Raw genomic sequence first — 14,839 nt, 5'->3', positions numbered from 1 at the left:
TGTTCTATGTATGCACTGTGTCATCTAGCTGCCCCAGGAAACCAATCATTGCGATATTTTGTGAATCCTTCATCAAGTGTCTTCTCTGATTTTTAAGTTTTTTACAAAAGGATAAATTAAAATTCTCTAAAGAGAACAATTCTTTATCAAATTTATCTTTTACAAGGCACAAATCGTCACATTCTCTTTGTATTTTATATATATGTAAATTTTAACTAAAGTGCTATCATATTCATTTTATAACTGTATATATAACTGTAGGGAAATGCAGTATTTTACAAACACTGTAATTTGGGGCACCAAAGTTTTAGCAAAAGGTAATTATTTTATATTTTCCTAGACATCATCTATAGCTAAATTGAAGAGTCAGAATTATATGGCTGTGGTTAAATTGAGAGTATATGCTTTTTTTTTTTTTAAAGCAAGCCATTCATACTTCACCTTTCTTGTAAAAGATCATTTAGACTTGTGCTGCTCCCCCTCAGGTACCATATAAGGAAACTGAGACCCACAAGTAGTGAGCCTTAGGGATGGAACATAAACGACCTAATCTGCTGATTGCAGAGCTTGTACTAAAAGATCATATTTTTTTTTAGGAAGCTCCTCATCAGTCTTAAGTTGCTAAGCAGAGGCTAGATAGCTATTCAGATTCATGATTAGGATGAGAGTTAATTATGTCTGTAATGTTCTCTTCTCTAAAATATAATCTCCTCTGGGAGCAAATTCCTTGGAGGGCTTCTGGAGGCAGCTTTTGTTTCAGTTCAGTTCAGTTTCATTAATCACCTCAAATGCATCCAGGAGTTAAAGTCCAGATCCTTTATTTTCTCCTTCAAAGTCTTGAATTTTTTCCTGGGGCCTAGTTAGCTTTCTTAGAGGCCTATCTCTCTCCTTGGTTCCAAGAGCTCTCTCTGAATGTCTCCAGCCAGCACAAAGGTAGAAGTTGGAATGACTGATTCCTCTTCTGAGAGTGGGATTGTGGGTTTCTGTGGGCTTGTGGCTCTGGCCCTGAGAGCTTCTTGCTTATATTTCTGCCTGACTTGTGAATCTCCTCCTTAAATATTCTCTAAAGGTGTGAACTAAATACATAAGCATTATCTCTATCAGTGACTTAGCACCTTGCTTCAAGGTTCTGGCCCATAACATATGTCCATGTGTACACACATACACACACACATATTTTTATATATGTATGTGTACAAATACAATACTTATACCATACACTTGTATGTTTATGAACACCCTCAGGTTTGTGTGCATGTTCAGCAAATTCCTATACTTGTTCTATTTTTTAATACTTGGTTTTGTTTGATTTAAGCTTTGTTGTTCTAATCGCAATGTGTTGTCATTTTAACAACGTTCTAAATTCATTCCTTTATGTAGGTGAACAACTAGTAGATGTTTCAACATCTGCTCTACCAGAATTGAAAACAGAACCACACTCCCCTTTTCAGCCCTGTGTGAAGCAGAGACTCACCCATCACAGCTCTTTTAATGTGATTCCCTCTTCAGATGGTATCAAGAGGAAAGTGAGCTCGGAACCTAGCAGCCCTCACCGAGGAGAACAAGGTAATTGTCTGGGAAGACCATACTAACTACAGTGTCTGACATAGTAAATGCTTAATAATGTTTATTGATATACATTCTGGTAAATAACAATAATAGCCATTTTCCTCTCCTGCTAAAGTCTTTCTCTGCTGCTTTATTGTGGCTTGAAAGTGATAACAGGTTCTTAATAGTTGTACCAATAGTGGGGAAATATTCAGCCATCGACCATTATAGTGGGGGTGGACTCAGTGGCCTCTGAGGCCCATATCCCTTCCAGCTCTAGAGAACATAGTGCTCCTATGACATAATTTGAGACTATCATCATTGAATGAAGGTAGATTTTTGTTGTGACTCATCAACATTGTATAAGAAGCCTTTTTCCATTCTTAATAATAAGCCTTCTACTTTGATTTGCAGATTCCGATGAATATTGCCCAAAAATAGTCAGTCTGACAGCTGCTTGCAGGGAGGAGGTAGATGAAGATTCACAGTAAGTGGTTTTGAAAATGTGTTTTTCACTGTAGCATTTTTTTTTTAAATCAGGTAGACCTAAGTTCAGATTCTGCCTCTGACACTTAATAGCTCTCTGACCATCAGCAAGTCATTAAATGTTTTAGATTCTCAATGTCCTGATGTGTAAAATGGGAGTAGTAATACCTAAAGTTGTGAGGTTCCAGTGAGATCATATTTTCAAAGCATTATGAAAACTTCAAATCACTCTATAAATGCCAGTTATTATTTTGGTATGGACCTGGGATGTCCTTACAGAGAGAGAGCTTCTGAACTCAGCTTATAGGATCATATATTTGGTCGTCACCATTTTACATGTGAAGAGACAGACCCACAGTCTAAAGTAAACTTGCCCACAGTCTAAAGCCCAAATTCAAACAGAGATCCCCAGTTGCCAAATCTAGTTTCTGTCTCATCATGTCCACTCAATTCTGGGCCATTTTCCCTGCCCTTGTGTCTCCAATCCATTTTATAGTTGAGGAAACTAAGGCAAGCAGAATTAAGTGACTTGCTCAGGGTCATACATCTACTAAGCGTCTGAAGTCAAATTTGAACTCAGAAAGTTGAGTCTTTTGAAGTTAGGCCCAGCACTATCCACTGCTCCACCTGACTGCCTACTTTTAACATTAGCCTGAACAAAAGTTCAAGATACATCATTAAAGACACTTCTCTTCAAAGATAAGGCATTGTGTGTGAATATTGAAGATAAAATTAGTCTTTAGACTTGTTGGTTAGCTTTATAAAGCTTTTTCTTCCTCTTTTTCTTCATTTTAAATTATTTTTCTTTATTTTAGGAAGAAGTTCTTAATGTAGGTCCTGTACCTCTTTATCAGTCCGCTGAAGCTTAAGGACCTCTTCCTTGAATCATGTTTTTTAAATGCGCAAAATATAATATAGAAGAAATCAATTATATTAAAATTATAGTTATCAAAAATGTTAATAAAACTTATTTTCAAAAATGATTAATTATCATTCCCCAAAAAAATTGCCATCCAAAATTTAATTTCTTTTTGGGATTTTCATTCACTGGGGGCATGTCATAGCTAGGTCACTATACTCTATAAGAGGAAGAACTCTCCAGTTAACTTTACCTGTATGTACATTAAAATAATCATTTTCCTTTCTATTTCAGGAATCAGGGATGTATCAGTACAAAGATGATATACTCATCAGGCAAGCTTGACCCTGTTCCTCCTTTCCCAGTTCATCCTCAGGACCCAGAATATTGCTTTCATCCATTATCCCACCAAGTATTTTCTGTTACCCCAGCAGACCTGACATCAGTTCATCTGCAGAATGGTTTCGATGGACACATGACTTTCACACCCACACCCACTCCCACAGCCTCCAAAACAGAAAGCTTGAAGCCCACTGTGCTTCCCAATCAACCTTTGATCTATGTTCCCTCTGCTTCTTTCTTTATGCTATATGGAAACTTCCAGGAAGACCACTCCAAACCTGCAAAGAGTCATGAAATGCTTGAAGTGGCACAGGCTGCCTCCTGCTCCACAGAACTGTCATCTCTGCCCCTAATGAGCTCTTACAAGCGCAGGCCTCAGGAAGCTCATGAGCCAGTTGCCAAGAGACAGAGCATGGAGATTGAGGATGGCCCACTCTCCTTGGTCTTGCCCAAGGTAAAGGGAGGGGGGGCACCTGTCTGCATCTGATTAACCCAGAAGATTTTTTTTTTTAGCAGCCAAAGAAATCAGTAAGTTACTGCTTTACTTTGGAAAAGGAATGAGGTGATATTACATATCTCTGTTATAATTGAAGTGAAGCTTAATACTTCCTTAAAAACCTGTTTTTAAAAAACTCCTTTCCTAAAAACTAGTTGGGTCCTATATGACCCTCTATTTAAAAAGGTACCACAGAGTTCTTAAGAAATACCTTTAAAGAAAACTTGAGAACTGACTTTATGTATTTGTAAAAGGGATTCAGTTTATTCTTCTGGTACTCAAGAGGCAGAGCCAGCAGCAGAAAGTTACAAAGTAGCCAATTTAGGCTTGAGATGGGAAGGAACTCTGAAGTACTGAGAGCAGCCTCAGGAAGGGATGGGCTCCCTCTCTTGGAAGGAGCTTCAAGATACTACACGGTACCTGGTCATTTGTAGGAGTGGTTTGTTCTAATGTAAGCATCCATTGATGCTTGTCTGTGATTCTGTGAAATTTGATTTTGAATATTTGAAAAGAGAACTCTTGATTCCTCTTTTTTTACTCTATCAAGAATAAGAAATGAAAGATTTTGGAAATTGCAAAGTGATATTCAAGGATTAGATATCAGTCACTCAGAAGGCATTTATTAAGTACTTACTGTGTGCTAAGCACTCAAGCACTGCTAATAATAAGTGCTGGGGATAATAAAGGCAAAAAATCGTCTCTGCTTTCAAGGAGCTCATAATATAAACTATATATACATGTGTATGTCTACTTAGTGAATAACATATATGCATGCATACATATATGTGTATGCATATACACACTTTGTGTGGACTCACAGTCACACATATGTATATGCATGTATTATGAATGTGTGTTTGAAAAAAATCAAGATTTGTGATAAAATCATAACCATAGTTATATAGTAATATTATCATAAAAGACTATATCTGTTTGTTAAGATTATTTTATTGTCTAAAAGCAGTAACCATGGCCTAACAGATAGAGAATTGGCCTCAGAACTAGAATGATTGGGATTCAAGGCCCTCCTCTTAAATATACTGGCTGGGTGACTCTGGGCTTAACCTCTCTGTTTTCTAAGCAATTCTTTAAAAAAAAAAAACTTAAAATCTATAAATGTAAAAGAAAGTGCCGACTTACATTGGTAGAGGAAGTTTCCTGACCTTAAAGTTCCACATACCAAAAAAATTACCAGTTTGGTCCCTATGCCTATTATAAAAAATATACTATATCATTAAAAAAAAAAAAAAAAAAAGCCAATTTCAATATTATTGTTAATAAGAGTAGAGCTGGAGTGGAGATTTGAACCAGTGTCTTTGTGGATCCAAAGCCAGCTTTCTGTTCACCACACCATGCTGATTGTCATTTTTGCTACATTTTTGGTGAATGATCTCATCAAACTGCAGAGTTGACCCATAACTGAGTTAGCGGAGGATACAAATGATTGGAACTATGTTTTAACTTTAAATGCTGTTTTGGGAAGGCTAAGGATAAGGACTTATACTGGCTATTTTTGGGGTGTTTTTTAACTTTCGTATTTGTTCTTCAATTTGGCTTTGCTTAGAAATTTACAGACCCCAGCGATGTTGCCTCTCCCAGGCATACTGGCACTATAGATACCATGCCCTTTGAAGCTTTTCAGAGGTTCTCAGAAATGCCCCTTGCTGAAAATTCAGCAAGAAAAACTACAGTCCAGTGCCTGGTTACCCCTGAGAGGAGGAAATCTTTGAGAAATGCAGACATTGAAAAACCCTCAAAAGAAAGAGAAAATCTCTCTGAAGAAAACACCAAGCCACAGTATCTTTATGTGCAGTCTGCACCTGGTAAGAAATTAAAAAAAAAAAAAAAATTCTAAAAACTTTCATCTCTTACATTCATCTCTATTAAACTGGTGGGTTGGGTTTTTGTTATTCTTTCATTTATGTCACCTAAGGAGTGTTATTCTATTGGTTCATCTGTGGCCAGAAATTCAAATCATCTCTTGGCTTCCTTCCAACTCAAAATCATGTGTGACAACCTCATGAGACCGCTACCTATAATATTAAGATAATGGCAGGCTATACTTCAAAGATACCGAACAGATAGATGAGATGAGATATGAAAAGTAATTTGGCTAACACACACTTATTAAGCACTAATTATGTGCCAGGTACTATGTCTTTTTCTGTAGGGAGTTTAATTGTATCATTAGCATTCTAATGAATGATGCAGGCTAATAATTTTAATATAATTTAGTAATTTTAAATGATTTTAATCCTAGTAGACCCTCTCAGTCCTGGGCAAATTCTTGAAACAACTTGGTGAGATAGTTTAGCTCTACTCTGTGTTAACTTAAAACCCAAACTTGCTAGAAATCCATTACTGAAAGAACAACAAATAGTGAGTATGAAACTGTTCCACTAGCCAAGATATTTCATTATCTGTGACTTAGGTATTTATTATTTTTCATGATTTTAAAAAAGTCTAAGGTTGGCCTGACTTTGACATTTCTCCTACCAAGCCAGATTGCAGTCCCTCCTTAGCCTTGCTACATGATTCTTTAATTTTTTTTAATTTCTCATTTAATATTAGCATCCTTTTGTTTTTAGATTTTAATTTCCAAATTTTCTTTTTTATCTGCACCCCTACTCATAAAGAAGGAAAGCAATATGATATCAACTATACATGTGAAGCCATGCAAAAATTAGCCATATTGCAAAAAAAGCAAGAATAAAGTGAGAAATTTATGCTTTAGCTTGCCCTCGCAGTTCAATTTTCTCAGGTGTTATTTTTTTCATTATTAGTTCTCTGGAATTGTCTTTGATCTTTGTATTGATTGGCAAGGTCAAGTCTTTCTCATTAGATCATTTCTTTTGCTGTGCACAATGATCTCCCACTTCTTCTCACTTCAGTTTATACCAGTTCTCATAACACAGTAGTACTCTCATCATAATCATATGCCACAATTTGTTCAGCCATTCCCCAACTGAAAAACATCCCCTTGATTTCCAAATCTTTATTCTTATTATTCAGTCATGTGCAATCCCATTTTCTTGGCAGAGGTACTGGAGTAGTTTGCTGTATCCTTCTCCAGCTCATTTTACAAAAGAGGAAACTGAGGCAAGCAAGATTAAGTGACTTGCCCTAGGATCTCTGTTTCCGTTTCCAATTCCTTGCCACCACAAAAAGAGTTGCTATAAATATTTTTGTACATATAGGTCTTTTCCTTTTGAATACAGACCTAGTAATAATGTTGCTGGGCCAAAGGGCCCATGAATACCAAAAGATGTATTATATATATATATATATGCACATATATATATGCATATATATATATATAATTTTATAATCTATTGAACCTAATTCCAGCTTGCTCTCTAGAATAATTGGACCAATTTATTACTCCATCAGCAGTTCATTAGTGTACCTAGTTTTCCCTCAACCCTTCCAGCATTTGTCATTTTTTGATAGGAGTGAGATGGTACTTCAAATGTGTTTTAATTTGCTTTTATCTATGTTTTAGAGCATTTTTATATACCTATAAGTAGTTTTGATTTCTTCTGAAAACTATATCTTTTTTACTTTTTTTTTTGGGAGGGGGGTGCTTGGGCAATTGGGGTTAAGTGACTTGCCTAGAGTCACACAGCTAGGAAGTGTTAAGTGTCTGAAGTTAGATTTGAACTCAGGTCCTTCTGACTTCAGGGCTGGTGCTCTATATACTGTGCTACCTAACTGCCCTTTTTTGATCATTCATCAACTGGGGAATGACTTATTTTTTGATTCAGTTCTCTTCTCATTGTACAGTTAAAAAAATGAGATCTTTATCAGAGAAACTATAAAAACTGTTTTACATTACTTCATTATTTGTGATTCTTTTAGCACAATGTACTTTCCCTGATTATCCATTTTAATTAGGTCCATTTTTGTTTTGTCTGAAATTACCTTTTTTATTTCCATTGAAGCATAGTAGATTCTGCTCTGGTCCTTTATTTTAAGTGTAAGATTAAGAGTGTGTGTGTGTGTGTGTGTGTGTGTGTGTGTGTGTGTGTGTGTGTGTGTGTCTTTCTGTTTCAAGTGTGTCTCCTGTGAACAGCATAATGTTGGATTCTGGTTTCTAATCCATTCTGTGTCTACTTCCATTTAATGGGTGGCCTCACATTTAGTTATGATTACTGTGTTTTTCCCTCTATTCCTTTTTTCTGTTTCTGTTCTCTCTTTTTACCTAGTCCCTCCTCAAAAGTCTTATTTTCTTGTCACTACTGTCTCCCTTTATTTGTTCTCCCTTTTATCATTCTGCCCTTTCTCTTATCCCTTCCCCTCCTATTTCCTAGTGGATAAATTAAATTACTATACACAACCAAGACTGTATCTGTGTATATTCGTCCCTCTCTGAGTTGATTCCATTGAGAGTTAAGTTCAAGCATTGCCTGCCATCTCTTCCTTCCCATTTTCTCCCCTACTGTAAAAGCTCTTTTTCTGTATACCTCTTTTATGTGAGAAAATTTTCCCGGTTCTATCTTTCCCTTTCTCCCAGCACATTCCTTTTTCTCATCCCTTCATTTTTTGGAGATCCTTACAACATAAATCAATTTATATCTATGCCCTTTAAATAACTCCTTCTGATTGTTTCCTAATTTTCCTCTATTACTCTTATTTCTTTAATTAATTCTTCCAATAATTTTTATTGGGCTAGGATCCAATTTGCATTTTACTTTTTAAGATTTTTTAGTAACTGTTTTCATATTATCTTCTTTTGAGTTTATGTCTGTCTCAGTATTCACTGACACTATTGCAGCTTTTAATGGACTCGTTCTTTTTTGTTATTTGCTCATTTTTAAAGCATATTTCTTGACTTATGACTTTATTTTAAAATTGGGCTTTTTTTTTTCTTTTTTTTCGGGTGGGAAGGCACTGTCCTGAGCTTTAGACTTCTTCATGCTGCTATTTTCAGAGCTAAATTCTAGGTATCTGCAAGTTTCCTATTCTCCAAGGCATGATACTAGAAGTATGGTCACTGGTCATATGATCTTCACTCTGGTCTTTACCCAGGACCAGGACCCCTGATCCCTTGTGACTGACCCCCAATTCTCCCTTATTCCTGTGACCCAGAATTGCAGATAAGCACATATATGCGTGCGTGTGTGTGTGTGTGTGTGTGTGTGTGTGTGTGTGTGTGTGTGTAGTTGCCAGTCAGTGCCAGTTGTATCCATTGTCAGCAAAGGGTCACCCAACTAGTTGCCTGAGGCTGCTATTGCTGCCACCACATATATGGTCTCCAGACAGGCCTTTACCCTGGTGCTCTAAAAGAAGGCTCCCCTTGACCTTTTGTTGGCTCTGAAGCTCCAAAATTTGATTTGGAACTTTTTAAAAGTTCCTTAGAGGAAAATATTGGAAGACTTAAGCTTGTCTCTAATCCACCATTTTGGCTTCACTCCTGTGCATGCTTTATGAGTGTACAGAAAATTCACCTTCAATTCTGGGATGACTGTCTTCAAATGTATCTGTTCCTTTGAATGTCAGACACATATAATTGCCAAATTCTATTTAAAGGCTACTAGGTGGACCAGTGGATAAAATACTGGATCTGGTGTCAGAAAGACATGAGTTTACTTGGCATCACAAGCTGTGTGATAAGGAAGATAATAATAATAATACCTACCTCTCTGGGGTTGTTGTGAGCATCAAATAACATGCAGTGCTTTGTATGCAAAGTGTCATATAATGCTAGCTGCTGTAGTTGCTTTCCATAAAGTTGTACAACTTCACAGCTACACCAACAATATATTAGTGTGCCTTTCTTCTCAGAGCCCCTCTAACAATTGTCTATTTTCTTTTATTGGTCTTTGTTATCTACTGAGCATAAGCAGATGATCCTTGTTGAGCCTATTCTTTTAGCCTTTCCAGCTTGATAAGACCTTTTATTTCACTGACATAGCACCCAAGAACTGAGATTCACCTCTGTGCTTCTATAATCTTATCAAAGTAAGATTTTTAGACAAGATCTGCATTATTTACTAATATTTTTACTTAGAAATTCTTCACTGATTTCTTTATATTTCTTTATATATTTTTTTTATATTTATATATCTCTAAGGACTAAAAGGAAAATGAGTTTAGGATTATAGATGTAGATCAAGAAGGAGTCTTAGAAACCATAAGTGTTTTGGGGGTTTAGAGTTTTTTTGGTTTGTTTAGAAATAAGAAAACTGAATCTTAAAATGTAAAGAGACAACTTACATCACATTATTAGTATACTAGTAAAGAATTGGAATCCAAGTGTATTTTGATATGGGATACTCAGGTCAGAGGAAGGTAAGAAAGAAGGAAGCATTTATTGAGCAGCAACTCTGTGCTAGATACTGTGTTAAAGGCCTGACTATATTATATCATTTAATTCTCACAACAGCCCTGGTGCTACTCGAGGAAACAGGCATATAGAGATTAAGTGACTTGCCTAGATCCACACAGTTAGTAATTGTTTGAGGATAGATTGGAACTCAAATCTTCCTGACTGGGTGCAGCCCTCTCTCTTTTGAGCTACCTAGCTGCCTCTGGATAGATCTATGATGTTATCAACTCAGGACTTCATGCCAGCAAAGCAGATTTCTGCCCATCTAATACAAATCTTATCCAAGGTCTTCTATAAGGGAACAAAGGATACACCCAAAGGGCTGGAAGCCTTCCTCAATTTCGCCTAATATCACAAAGAGTAGCAGTTGAGCATCCCAGTTGCCTATTTATCCTTGCCCTTGACCTCTGATCAGCTCATCTTCCTTTCCCATGTCATCTTTCCTTGATGGAATTGTTCCCACTGTTCTCCTTGGAAGTACTTTATTGTGTGTCTCTGAATACTAAGTAGCATTAATTTTCCTGTGTTGTTTTAGGATTAAATGGTTTTAATTTCCTGCTGCCTGCCCACCAGGCTGCCAATGCTGCTGGACCATCTCCAAGTCAGTTAACTTCTCTCCATGTTCCATGCATGGTTGTGCCATCTACAGCGCTGGCCCCAATGCCTTTTTTCTATTCTCCGACAATCAACAGTCCAGTACCTTCTCCTGGCCCAGTGAATTTTGGCTTGCCCGGCCTCAGATCATCAACTCAGCTTCTCATTGACACTAACATACTTAGTCCAAAGACATCCAAAGCCCTTTCCACGGACCCACAACACCCAGGCCAATCTCCAGTTCACCTCAGCCCTGGGGTGTCCAGGTCCCATAATACAATCACACCAGATTCCCCTGTTTGCATGGGTCACCCAGTAACAATTATGAAATTACCCCAGGTAAGTGCTAATAACACTTTTACATTAATTAACAGTTTTAATTACAGCAAAGTTATTTTTTCCTGAGATTCAAAGATGAGGGGAAACAGTGTTGTCTTCCCGTAGACTTTCTGAAGGGAGATTGTCCAGACTTGGACTTGGATCAGCCATGCTAGCAAATGTTATTCATAGAATCATGGACTTAAATCTATAAGGCTATGGGACCAACACTCTTATCTCAACTGAAGCCTAAAGAGGTTAAATTATTTGTAGTCATAACAAATGAGTCTCTTGAGAATAATTTTTGAAGCTAGGTCTTCCTAAATCTAATACAGCTACACTTCACCCCCACCTCCATGTAGCTTACTTCTCTGGCTTTCATATATTTAGGATCATCTTCTCCATCCCTTCATCTTAAAATGAGGGAACTGAGACCCAAAGAGATGAGCCAGGATCAGAATATTTCATTTTCTGAGTCAAAAGTCCCAACACCTTTGTGCTTCCATTACCTCTCCAACCTAGATCTCAAATCTTTCGCACTTTATCCCCCCATATAATTCTTATGCACCTCATTCTCTGAGCCATTCACAACAGAGTCACTTTGTGAGACAGATGCCTTCTGGTGGGTTGTTTTGAATATTTCAGACTTGAGCTGAACATTTATCATTCTTGATATGACATCACTGAACTGTGGTAATATTAATAATGACTGAAGTTTATATAGCACTTACTAATAAACTTTTTATAATTATCTCATTTGGTCCTCAAAACAACCTTGGTTCTATTATATATAAGCTTGGATTTAAATTCAGGTTTTCAGGATTCCTCAATAGTACATCAGTATATGTACATTAATTTACAGTGGACCCAGTATTTTTAGAGTGTTTCTTGCTATTCTAGCCAGTAAGGTGCCAGCCATAGAAATATTGAGATATAAACTAATATAGTTGAAAAATGAAGAGTTGCTCCAGATTTTATGATCTACACACACCTAAAAGTTAGGATTGAAGATGAGGTGATGTGTTTATGTGTGAGAAAAAAAAAAAAAGAAGGCAAACTTACATTCTAGCTCTCTGTTCTGGTTTATTCTCATTCTAGTGATGGATTAGAGGTTTTTTTCTTTTCTAGACAAGGGAATTATTGGGATCAAAACCTTTGGGTCTGAAGTGCCCAAACAAGAGAAAATACAAGACAGCCAAAATAATGAAAGTTTAATACCATTTGTTGTCACTGGGCTCATTGTTGTCACTGGCCAGGACTGAGCCCCATCAGGACTAGGAGGGGTCAAATATCAAGCAATTTCAGAAACACATATTTATAGGAAAATTCTACAAAGGAGTTCTTTGAAGCATTCATTATAATAATAGGGTTCCTTTCCCAGACAGGAGGCAAAGGTTATCACATTTAAGGATTATGTTCCCAGATAGGCAGTAAGACAATATTTCTTTAAGTTTTATTATATTTGTCAAGGTCTTAAGGTGGTATATCTGGGGGCTGTGTGTGTCTGCAATTGGAAACAGAAAATACCACCTATGTTAGGGAGTGAAGAGCTGGCAGCATAGTTCTGACTCAGAGCTGAAACCGGTCTCACAGTCTCAGGAGTACTTAAGCAGCTTAGCGTCCATTTCAGGTCATTCAGAGTTTTTGAAGGCCTTATATTAAGAAAACTTTTTAGTTTTATAATATAGACTGATTTAGCATTCTGATTTATAGGTCATATTGCATCATATTGGTTATGATCTCCTTTTTCTCATTTCCAGTCACCAGGCCCCGTGACACCCAAGAGCATCCGGCCGCCATACTGTGAGACCTTCTTTAAAACTCCTGGCAGCCTTGGAGAACCTATGACTTGGAGAAAAATTGAAGGGAATCAAAGAAATTTAAGCTCTGCACAGAGGAGACTGCAGATATCCAGTGGCAGTACTGATTAATTGTAGCTTAGCCAAATGGAATAGGGAAATCCACCAGGGATTTTAACACTTGTTACAAGGGGCATGCTAGTCCCTAATAGTGTGTTTATACTACAGAGCTAGAGTCTCATTTCCCATTCTCTTCCACTAGTCCTGTTAACGCTCTTTCCTTTCAAGTCATCCACATTCTTGAAAGTAATTTTGTATTAATTGCAGCCAAGAGGTTTCAAACATTACGCAGCAATGAAAGCATTGACTCACAATTGTGATTTCAACATCTTCTTGCTCTCAAGTTGATTGAAGAAACTATCAGTTTTTCAGAGTTTGGGAACAGGTGAGCTCTCTAGCACTTAACTAGAATAATCATTCCTTACTTTACATAGACTCGACTTATCCTGAGTAAATCTGTGGTAAAATCAGTACTTTCTTCAACTAAAAATGCAATTGCTCTCTGAATCTCTGTCAGTCAAAGACAGCATCAATCTACACATTTTATTATTTATTTTTTTCCTGAAATGGAACTTAGTGGGAAGAAGAAAAAAAGTTTACAACTACAGAAAAACAGATTTTTCTCAGGGCATGACTACTTGAATGTTAATACTAGTTCCTCTGTAATTTGCCCTTTACTTAAAAATCTTAATCATCTATACATGAATGTATACATGTGGGGGAAAAAAATGTTAAGACCAAAATAACTGTGAAGAACAACATATTATGGTATATGTAGTATAAGTGAATTGTACTAACATTATTTATGCAGGTAAGAAATGAGATGAACGATAGGAGGACAATAGTTAGTGCCCATGTATCAAAGTGAAAAATTGGGGTTTTGGTGCTGTTTTTAAATTCCATACATCCAGTTTCCTTCCCTCCCACTAATCCCATCCCACCCACACCCATAACCACCACCATATTCTTTTTTCACAATGTGAAATTTAGGGAATTTACTGGAGGCAAATTCTTTCTAGCACTTTCTGCTTGGGTCAAATGAAAAAGACAGAGATTGTCCTTATAGAATAGGTCGGAGGGGAGGAAACTTGGGATATTTTGCCAGGTATCTGAATTAGGAAATTCAGGAAAAAAATCTTAGGTCATCTAAAATGGATAAATTTGTATAGGAAAAACCAGCACTCTTCTTTTTGACTCATTTCTTCATTCTTGAAAGGGGTAAAGAAAAAAATAGATACATTGTAATTAAGCATCTAAGTGTACTCAAAGAAGTATTTTGATACTAGTCCCAATAAAATGTTATAAAAAAAAAAAAAGTAGTAACAAGTGACTCTGGGAGTCTGATTAGCTTTTTATTAACCAATCCAATTTAAATAAATAAAATTAAGCTCCTGCCCTGTGCCAGGCACAGCACTTAGGTGCTAGAGATATAGTGAAAAAAATCAAATAGTCTTTCTCCTCAAAAACTTATATTCTATTGGATGAAACAGAAAAGTAACAATAATCTTAAAACCTTTGAGGTAGGTGGCTAAAAATGCCAGTTTTTTTTTTTTAATTTAAAATTTTATAGACACTACATTTAAAAGTTTACATGATTTTTAAAATTCATTCTGAATATCTCTTAAAAGTTAAATAAATAGAAAGCAACAATTTTGTGGTTTTTGAAAAAAATGAACTATTAGAGGCCAACAGTTAGTGCTCAAGTGATTGAGAGAACAATGTGGTGTAGTGGACACAGGGCAAACTTTGGAGCCAGGGTGTGTGACACCTGGGCAAGTTACTTCATTTCTCCATGTTCTAGACAACACTAAAATGACAAGTTAACAGAGGTATCAACTCGATTTGGGAATTTCCTCCTCTGGGAGCTCCCTCTCATTGAAATCACAGATTCAATCCCTATCCTATCAATGATTGAGGAGAGTGATGAACCTGAGCTAATAGAGATAGATAATAATTGGAAGATAATGTGATACAGGCTATAAGTCCGTACAGGATACAAGTTTGTTTTT

At 36.6% G+C, this 14,839-nt stretch overlaps 1 protein-coding gene across 1 annotated transcript in view; it reads left to right on the top strand.

Annotated features, from left to right (window-relative positions):
* The window catches only part of E2F7 (E2F transcription factor 7), a 49,696-nt gene extending 35,550 nt beyond the window's left edge, over positions 1–14,146 (top strand). The window contains exons 8-13 of the mRNA XM_074270835.1: positions 1,381–1,566; positions 1,963–2,035; positions 3,188–3,689; positions 5,296–5,554; positions 10,595–10,992; positions 12,732–14,146. Of these exons, the coding sequence (XP_074126936.1) occupies positions 1,381–1,566; positions 1,963–2,035; positions 3,188–3,689; positions 5,296–5,554; positions 10,595–10,992; positions 12,732–12,902 (1,589 nt within the window). The 3' untranslated portion in view covers positions 12,903–14,146. The remainder of the gene's footprint in view (positions 1–1,380; positions 1,567–1,962; positions 2,036–3,187; positions 3,690–5,295; positions 5,555–10,594; positions 10,993–12,731) is intronic.
* Positions 14,147–14,839: the final 693 nt, after the last annotated feature.

Source organism: Sminthopsis crassicaudata, chromosome 5 (genome assembly GCF_048593235.1).
Source record: "Sminthopsis crassicaudata isolate SCR6 chromosome 5, ASM4859323v1, whole genome shotgun sequence".
Taxonomy (NCBI): domain Eukaryota; kingdom Metazoa; phylum Chordata; class Mammalia; order Dasyuromorphia; family Dasyuridae; genus Sminthopsis; species Sminthopsis crassicaudata.
This window is presented reverse-complemented; position numbering and strand designations above follow the sequence as displayed.